Here is a 10,273-nt window from a genome sequence, read left to right as displayed (position 1 = left end):
TGTGATAATAAATGGCTTCATATGATCACTATCCTTAAATAAAACACAGTTTTTTTGCATGATCAGTCATATTTTCAAAATCAATGCCAAAATTTCAAAATTTCTGCCAGGGTATGCAAACTTTTGAGCACAACTGTATATGCAGGAAGTCCTGCCAGAAGAGCATTGCAGTAGTCCAGTCTAGATATGACATGAGTTTGGACAAGGACTTGTGCAGCATGCTCAGATAGGAAAGGTCTGACCTTCCTTATGTTGTACAGTGCAAATCTGCATGATCTGGCTTTTAAATATGAAAATATATATTATGAAATATATGCTCTATCATGACAACAAAAAAGTTTTTTTCTGCTACAATGCTGCATTTCATTTACACAGAACTAAAACAAACATTTGACACTAAGGGCTGAGTTGGGTCAGAGCAGGCATAATTTAGCCTGGCTTTGATGCAGCATTGCATTTTTACACAGAAGTTTGAGCAGGCACAGAATAGCCTTAACTTAGCTGTGTGAAGACGCCTTTAGATTAATCGATTCATAGAAGCTCACTTGTCCAATATTTGATGGGGAGCTGTATTGGGACTGAGGATTGAGGATAATTTGCTGTGACATACATAGTTCATAAATATAATCTTTTTAGAAATCAGCTTCAGATGTTACTGTAAACAAATGCCTTGAACAACAAAAACAACTAACAATTTTTGGTTCCCAGAACATTCTGAGAATGCTAGTTTTTGTTTTCCAGAACAGAGCTTAAAGGGATAGTTCACCCAAAAATGAAAATTCTCTTATCATTTACTCACCCTCATGCCATCCCAGATATGTATGACTTTCTTTCATCTGTTGAGTACAATTGAAGAACTATCCCTATAAAGTTAGAGTTTTTTATGGTTAGCCATACTGCACCATTACTAATTAACAGTCTGCAAGCATGTCTTGTTTTGAACTATTTTCAATTGAATTATTAAAATAAGCCAAACACAACCAATCTCAATATGAAGGATTAAATTAATATGTAATATTTCTGACATTAGATTTTACTAGAACCCTTTTTTTTTTTTTTTTAATCATTACCACAACATTGAAAACAGAACCCAGATTTGTCATTTCCTGTAACAGCTCTCTACCTCAGCACCAGACATTTGGATATTAAACAAACTAGAGTTGTACATGAGAAGTAAAAACATTACTCGAATATTGCAATTTGATTTTCCTTTGTGCCTTTGTCCATAGTCAGTGTATTTAAAATAAATTGGATTATTCAATATTTAAAGGAGAAATCAGCATTTGGAACACATATCCCAACTATTTGTTTAACAAATCAGTGGATCTTTCATTTCTGCTAAAATGTAATTATTCCATTGACAAAATATCGGTTAAGCTTGCAATATTCCATCAACCAGCTCTTATGCCGTCGACATTGACCTATAAGCACAATTTCCCCCCAAGATTAGAAGATACTATATTTGGAATAACAAAGACATTCTATACAAAAATAAATCTCTATTTTTTTATTTATGGTTTAAAAATAATATTATTTTAGTAAGTCAGATATTAAACAGTGACGGTGTTTTGTTATCATATACAGAATTTTTGAACAAATTTAAAATACCAGTTAAACCTAAGGCATTTGCAATTGTAATGGATGCAATCCCCCAAAAGGTAATGATTCTTCTCAAGAATACATGGTGGGATAAAAATCCAAATCTTATTGACATTAAAAACAAAATATGTATTGTTAATATAAACATTTTGCAAGACAAAGTCTCAAATAACATCACATACCCTCCAGCTCTTTTTTCTTCTGTGTTTGGAGATTTGAACTGACTTAAAGCCTGGAGAACAGTCAGGATTGGGAGGGTTACTTTTGAAATGTATTCCACTACAGATTACAGAATACATGCTGTAAAATGGCATTTGCAACGTATTCCGTTAGATTACTCAAGGTCAGTAACGTATTCTAAATACTTTGGATTACTTCAGCACTGGTAGATTTTTTCACTTGTTTTGACTATAAAAACTCTGCCAGTACAGTAAGACAAAATACACATGTTAAAAATACATTCTCTGAAAAACCTAAATATTTTATGCAGTGTTGTTTCTAAAACAAGATGAATCAAATTGATCTTGTTTTAAGGGTTTTTAGATATTTTTACAGGAAAACAATACAAATATTATTATCAAGAATATGATTTTTGCCCTAATATCAAAGGTCTTACTAGAAAAAAGAAATTATGATCCAACATGAATTTTCTTGATAAAAAATATGATCGTGCCTGGTAACATGTGCATGTAAAATGGCTAGAAATAGCATTTTAGCTTAGTGTAAGCTAACAATTTACAGAAGGTTTATTTCTATTTCTTCTGCTCCAAACTTACTTCAAACTTTTCTGTCTGCTCGTATGAATGTAACACATCATAAGAAAGTGTTTCACCGCTGTTCAAATGCACTTTGGATCGCATCATTTATATGTATAAATGTTTTCCATCTGAAAGGACTAAATATTAAATGAAACAAATGACAATAAAATGCAAAGTAATCTCTTCAGTAATCAAAATACTGTTTGAATGTAACTGTATTCTAATTACCAATGATTTAAATTGTAACTGTAGTGGAATACAGTTACTTATATTTTGTATTTTAAATATGTAATCCCGTTACATTTATTCCATTACTCTCCAGCACTGAGAACAGTGGATACATTCTATGTCAGTAATAAAGTAAAAGGAGTTTCATTCAAAATAATGCATAGAATATATCCAGTAAAACATGTGCAGGAGCGTTTTAAATTAAATATGGATTACTCTTGTGACTTCTGTAAAAACGACAAGGAAACCATTTTTCACGTATTTTTTCATTGTATACATACAACAATATTTTGGACTGATATGGAGAGCTTAATTAGGAAGACAATAAATATTGTTTTACAGTTGAGTGGAATTGACATAATGATATACTTCAATGACCATGGTATAGATCAAGATGAAGCGTATCTCATATAATTGTTAATATTAATGCTGAAGTTTCACACGGAACACGGAAGTGTGATTAAGGCCTTTTAGCTCTAGGTTCTGGGAACGTGACGTCAGCAACACAATGCATGTTGGGACTTTAGGACACGGAAGCTGTGGTGGATACTGTGTTTTTTTTGTTGGGATTTTTCCCTTTTTCTCCCAATTTGGAATGCCCAATTCCCAATGTGCTCTAAGTCCTGGTGGTCACATAGTGATTTTGCCTCAGTCCGGGTGGCAGAGGACGAATCCCAGTTGCCTCCACGTCTGAGACAGTCAACCCGCGCATCTTATCACGTGGCTTGTTGAGCGCGTTGCCACGGAGACATAGCACGTGTGGAGGCTTCACACCATCCACCGCAGCATCCGCGCTCAATTCACCATGCGCCCCACCGAGAACAAACCACATTATAGCAACCACAAGGACCACAAGGACTCTACCCTCCCTAGCAACCGGGCCAATTTGGTTGGTTAGGAGACCTGGCTGGAGTCACTCAGCACGCCCTGGGATTCGAACTAGCGAACTCCAGGGGTGGTAGCCAGCGTATTTTACCACTGAGCTACCCAGGCCGGTGGATACTGTGTTGTATTGGAAATAGACAGTATAGTTTGTATTATACAGATAAAAATACGTAACAATGGTGAATGCTTGTTGTGTAATTAACTGCCATAATCACACTCACGACCGGCGTGGAAACCGTATTTCAAATGGAGTGCGGTTTTTCAGCTTTCCCGCCTGGAAACAACACGTTGGAACTCAGGTCTCCGAGTTAACAAAGCGGCGTCGCATGACATGGATAGCAGCAGTAAGATGGAAAGACATTACCTTCAACAACATTCCCCGACACATGTTTGTTTGTTCATGGCATTTTCACAAAGGTAAGATATAATCAAAGCACATCTAACTGTTTTTATTGTTACCGCTAGCAATGCATACATGGCGTAGATCTGCCGTGTGGTACCTCGTTAAGATCATCGGACCACTCTTTGTGTTCGTACGGATCGAGCCCGTTGATTTCCTTGATTTTTTTGTAAGTACCGCAACTTTGCCTACTTGTTGAGCTTTTCTCGATATAGAATTTGCACTTGGTCTTCGTTCGGTCCATTATTATTATTATTTTTTTTTTTGGTTTATTATCGCTGATAACTGATGAGCGTATCCTAAAACATGGCGGCACCTACCCAGAATGCAATGCGTAGTGACGTAGTTTCCCAAGCTCTATACAAGCAGGGAAACTTGTGTTTATTTGTGTTCTTGTTTTTAGCGCAATTTGAGGGAAAGGAGCACAATTTAGGATATGGTTGTTGTCAGATTTTACTGCTGATTTGAAATATGTTCTTTGATCGTAATATTGGCCAACATTTTTGGTCTTCCTCATTCAAGTAGATATGAGCTGTCGCTTGTAAGCATGGAAATAGCTGCCCGGAGCGTTTCAAAGATGGCCAGCGAGTGGACAGACTCGCCTTGAAAAACTTTGGCTTTCTCCTCCGTAGTATTTCTTCCCACCCATTGTTGAACCCAAACAAAACCTGATTGCCCATTCCACTCCTGTATTCTATTCCTAGAGTAATGGTGACGTCGAGAGAGGTGTTGATCATTTCTTACCGAAAAAGTGCCTTGAGAACAGCAGACTTTCACACCTCATAGGTAAAACTATTACTCTTGGTAAGAGTCATATGCTATCGTTTTTAATTATCGCCATTTTTATTAAGTTTTAATAGTAAACATATTCATTTGAGGTGACTTTGGTCGTAGTTTTGTTGTGAAGTCTTTGTTTAACTTAACGCTAACATTAAGCACGATAACTTGTTTCTGAAATTGTTTATTAAAACATATTTTGTCAGGGAATAAAATATTAACGCTAACAGGAAAACTGTCCTATGAACCTGTCTGTAACTTTTACCCTAGATGACCTTTGACCCACTGTATTGCAGACTCAAGCAATAATATATCATTGCATTGTGGGGTAAAAGATAGAATGGGGCAAATAGATATTCCTTTGGTCTTGTTCTGTCTGTCTGAAAGCATTGTTAAAGGCTGTAAGCAGGTGCCTGTGGTCAAATCCTCTTGTTGTTAGAAGAATGATGTCCCATCACAGTCTAACAGAAAAAGTTGCTATAATAACTGCATCCACTGATGGGTATGACACCTGATTTTCCATTATTAGCCCACTGTTGTTTAGTTTCAGTTTGCTGCAGATCCTTTAAAGGGGTCATGACAAAAGGAATCACATTTTCCTTGACCTTTGACATACAAGAGGTCATTGTATTATAAAAACTTACTGTGAGTTTCAGAACTTTAAAATTCCTCCTCACTGCTAAAAGAAACCAAGCTGTCTAAACGACTCAAAACGTTTCCTACTTGTTCTATATTGTGATGTCACACTGTGGTAGACATTCGCATCTGACCGCCTCCACAACAACACATCAGTAGTGGTGATCAGTGAGATGGCAAGGAGAGAGCAGAGTTCTGTTTCCCAAAAGCAATGCAAGCTTAAGCTGATCGTAGAGACTACTGGTGCCAGTGATCTCTAGATCAAGCTTGTAATGCTTATGGGGAACACAGCCCAGTTCAGTCAAGAGCAGAGAGCCAATCATAACAGTGGGTGTTTACTGTCAAGTCTTAAAGGAGAAGCAGCAGCAGCAGCAAAAAAAAAAATAAAAATAAAAAATAAATAAAAGAAAAGCGTGTTTCTGACAGAGGGTGGAAAATGATCATGTTTTACAAAAACGTAATTGTTTTTTTGTTTTTTTTTTTGGGAAAAAAAAAAATTTACTAATATTATAAGTGAACCTCAAGGAACATATTAAAATGATAAGAACCGCACGTCATGACCCTTTTATATTAAGCATACGCAGTTGTCATAACACAATAGGCACAGTTGAAATAAATCAGAAACTATTGCACAGCACATTTGCACAGAAATTCGCTTTGCTTGTGTTGCATGAATGAGTCTTACTGACTCGTATTATAGCTATTAAAACAAAAATGTAAATATAAAATAAATTGTGATTGAATGTTAAAGGAATATTTCGGATTCAATACAAGTTAAGCTCAGTCGACAGCATTTGTGGCATAATGTTGATTACCACAAAATTTATTTCGACTTGCCCCTCCTTTTCTTTAAAACATGCAAAAGTCTGTGTTCCAGTGAGGCACTTACAATGGAAGTGAATGGGGCCAATTTCTGAACATTAAAATACATTTTCAAAAGTATAGCTACAAGACATAAACAATATGTGTGTATGTAAACATGATTTCTGTGTGATAAAATCACTTTTAACCTTTTCTGTGTATAGTTATAGCCTATTTTACAACTTCTTTGCCATGACGATGTAATGTCAACAAACCATAAAAAGACTGTAAAAATGATGATTTAAACAACTTTACAGCTCAAATAATACATGAGTTAACCAAATAATTAATGTAAGAGCTTTTATAAAATTATAAGCTTTATATTTCTGCCTTTAAACCCTCCAAAAATTGTCCCCATTCACTCCCTTTTAAAGAAAAGGAGGGACGAGTCGAAATACATTTTTATAGTAATCAACATTATGCCACAAATGCTGTCGATTGAGCTTAACTTGTGTTGAACCTGAAATATTCCTTTAAAATGGATTATTTTAAAGTGCTGTAACATACAGACTGTGATCTTTTTCAGGATTGGACTTGCAGCTGCTGAGGCCTTGGGCCAGAGGGGAGCCCATGTTGTTGTGAGCAATCGACGGCAAACCAATGTTGACAAGGCTGTGTCACTCTTGCGCAGCAAAAATATACAAGTAATCGGGACCACTTGCAATGTGGGGAATGCGGAGGAGAGAGAAAAGCTCATTAACATGGTTGAGATTTTGTTTTTGTTGTTGTTGTTCTTTGTTTTGCAAAAAATGAATTCAGGAAACATGTATGGGAGATTTTTCTGAGAAAACGGAGCGGGTAAGTGTGCAAACGTAACAATTCACTTTTATTAAGTTTGCGTATAGCTGCAAATATATAACCAAGATGTTTTGCTTACAGATTGATTTAAATGTTAATCGCTAAATCATGTCATTTTCATTGCAGGCAGTAGAGCAGTGTGGTGGTGTGGACATACTGGTGTCTAACACAGCAGTAAACCCATTTATTGGGAACATTTTAGACTCCACAGAGGAAGTCTGGAACAAAGTATGACCACGTTCTTAGCCTTGATGCTCAAACATTTGTTCTACGCAGAGATCTGAAAGTGTCATGAAACCCCCCAATTCAGCATCTGTCACTTTTCACCACTTGAAATCTGCTTGTGCTCTGCATCAACAATATTTGTCAATTATTTTAATAATTCTTTCCCTAACTTTCATTATATCGTTTGCTGTTTTTCCTCAGATACTTGGGGTGAATGTGAAAGCTGCATTCCTTTTGACCAAATTAGTCACTCCTCATATGGTGAAAAGAGGGCGAGACAAGCACATGAGAAAAATAAGTGTTTCATGAAAACCTTTTAATTTAAGGCTCACTGAGGATCCTTTTTTTTTTTTTTTTTTTTTTTACAGGGGTGGGTCAGTTGTGTTTGTGTCTTCAGTAGCAGGGTACCAGCCATTTCAAGTATGAAGATCCATAAGTTACAATTTACTTTCTTTAATGTATGTAAAGTTTAAGCATGCAATAGACTGGTCATTGCCAAATTTAAAACCAACAAAAGTGTTCCAGTTGGGTTTGGAAACTTTTATCCGCTGTAATTCATTTAGCTCTATTTGAGAGTTCATCTTGATGTCACTCTTTTGACTCTTAGAATCTGGGACCCTACAGTGTGAGTAAGACAGCTCTGCTTGGATTAACCCATGTGCTTGCTCCTGATCTCGCCCAGAGCAACATCTGGGTCAACTGTGTTGCCCCAGGCATCATCAAAACCCGTTTCAGCTCTGCTGTAAGGATTTCTTACACTTCTATTTTTTTTTCAGCCCTCTCCTAAACCCCAAATTATATTTCATGTTGTGCACTCATAATGATAATGATCATTTAAATTGTAAGTGTTATACTGTCATGGTACCAGAGTATTTCTCCTTGTTCTTAGCACCAGCATGTAAGCCTTAAAGTGACAGTTCACCCAAAAATGAAAATTCTCTCATCATTTACTTAACCTCAAGCCATCCCAGATGTTTATGACTTACTTTCTTCTGCAGAACACAAATGAAGATTTTAGAAGAATATCTCAGCTTTGTAGGTCCATACAGTCCAAGTGAATTGTGGCCAGAACTTTGAATGTCCAAGAAGCACATAAAGGCAGCATAAAAGTAATCCATACGACTCCAGTGGTTTAATCCATATCTTCAGAAGCGTAATAAGTGTGGGTGAGAAACAGATCAATATTTAAAAGTCCTTTTTATACTATAAATCTCCACCTTTGACCAGTAGGTGATGATATGAATGAAAAATGCAAATCCCCAAAAAACAAAAGAATGTGGAAGTGAAAGTGAACGTGGAGATACAAAAATAAAATATTGATCTGTTTCTCACCTTCACGAATCGCTTCTAAAGACATGAATTAAACCACTGTAGTCCTATGGATTACGTTTATGCTGCTTTTATGTGCTTTTTGGAGCTACAACGGCCTGGTCACCATTCACTTGAATTGAATGGACCTACAGAGCTAAAAATCTTAATTTGTGTTCTGCAGAAGAAAAAAAAAAAAAGGCACACATCTGGGATGGCACTGTAGTGTGTGAAAATCCCAGGAGATCAGCAGTTACAGAAATACTCAAACCAGCCCGTCTGGCACCAACATCAACCATGCGATTATCTAATCAGCCAATCGTGTGGGAGCAGTGCATAAAAGCATGCAGATACGGGTCAGGAGCTTCAGTTAATGATCACATCAACCATCAGAATGGGGAAAAAATATGATTTCAGTGATTTGGACCGTGGCATGATTGTTGGTGCCAGATGGGCTGGTTTGAGTATTTCTGTAACTGCTGATCTCCTGGGATTTTCACACAAAACAGTACCTAGAATTTACTCCGAATGATGCCAAAAACAAAAAACATCCAGTGAGCAGCAGTTCTGTGGATGGAAATGTCTTGTTGATGAGAGAGGTCAACAGAGAATGGCCATACTGGTTTGAACTGTCTATGGTAACTCAGATAACCACTCTCTACAATTGTGGTGGGAAAAATATCATCTCAGAATGCTATTCTGAGATGCGGGTTGGCGCCGTTTTGGCGGCACGAGGGGAACCTACACAATATTAGGCAGGTGGTTTTAATGTTGTGGCTGATCGGTATATGTGCCACTAGTAACACCACAAATAATGGCAATCTGTTTGTTTGAGCGGCCTGAATGGGCTAGACATTTGCAATAGGGGTGCAGAAAATACACACTTCGCTATTCATCATTGCCTTACATCATGACCATTAAAGATGTTTTCACAATCAGTCAAGAAAACATCTGTCTGCTAATTTTAGCAGTTTCAATGCTAATGTACCTTTGAGAAACTCATCCCTGACTAGTTATTATTTATCGTGAGCCATTTTAAGAGTAGGTTATACATCAACTACATCAAGCTTTTACAGTGTTTATAGTATGAGCTTTGCTGGACTCTGTTCTTCTGTAGCTGTGGGTGGATGAGAGTTTGGTGGATGAGATCATGAAAAAGACTTGCATTAAAAGGTCTGTGCTTTCTTTCCTTGTTAATACAAAATTAATGAAATCTATAAGAAATAACATTTATTTCCAATCCTTTACACAAGTTTTCAGAAGTCTCTTTCTGTGTCGCACAGGCAACCCAATTTTTATGTTTTACGCTTTGATCTCTTAGACTTGGGCAACCAGAGGATGTTAGTGGGGTAATTGCATTCTTGTGCTCAGACGAAGCCTCATATATCACAGGAGAGACAGTCACTGTAACCGGAGGCTGGAACTGCAGACTCTAAGTGCCACAGTGTATGGTGGTCTCGCACTTTAATGATGCGCTTGCATATCTGAGGGAAAACTTCTAATGTGATACAGTTCATGTGGTATGCAACTGCATCACAAATGTAAAATGCTTCATTGTAATAAAATGATTTTTGCACATTTGTTTCATTATATTGGTTGTGTTTTAGTGGATTTTCTTGTATAATGCAAAGCTCCAAAACCATTTACTTAATGATTTTTTTTTTTTTCCATTCACACATTTATATATATATATAAAATCAATACAGATTGCAATTAAAAATGCATATGAAGAAATATTTTTGATCTGGGCATACCCAGAAAAAAAAAAAAAAAAAAAGATTTGTCACAATGAACATTT

The 10,273-nt window shown here is 36.6% G+C and overlaps 1 protein-coding gene across 1 annotated transcript; it reads left to right on the top strand.

The window, feature by feature from the left end:
* The first annotated feature begins 5,075 nt into the window (after positions 1 to 5,075).
* On the top strand, positions 5,076 to 10,051 carry LOC127441013 (dehydrogenase/reductase SDR family member 4-like). Its single transcript, XM_051698132.1, has 8 exons — positions 5,076 to 5,149; positions 6,671 to 6,848; positions 7,069 to 7,170; positions 7,369 to 7,439; positions 7,536 to 7,587; positions 7,775 to 7,909; positions 9,593 to 9,648; positions 9,797 to 10,051. The coding sequence occupies exons 1-8, from the start codon at positions 5,091 to 5,093 to the stop codon at positions 9,909 to 9,911; spliced, it is 768 nt and encodes a 255-aa protein (XP_051554092.1). The 5' UTR covers positions 5,076 to 5,090; the 3' UTR covers positions 9,912 to 10,051.
* Positions 10,052 to 10,273: the final 222 nt, after the last annotated feature.

Source organism: Myxocyprinus asiaticus, chromosome 1, assembly GCF_019703515.2.
Source record: "Myxocyprinus asiaticus isolate MX2 ecotype Aquarium Trade chromosome 1, UBuf_Myxa_2, whole genome shotgun sequence".
In the NCBI taxonomy this organism is placed as follows: domain Eukaryota; kingdom Metazoa; phylum Chordata; class Actinopteri; order Cypriniformes; family Catostomidae; genus Myxocyprinus; species Myxocyprinus asiaticus.
The sequence above is the reverse complement of the archived record's forward strand: the minus strand, read 5'-3'. Positions and strand labels throughout refer to the sequence as shown.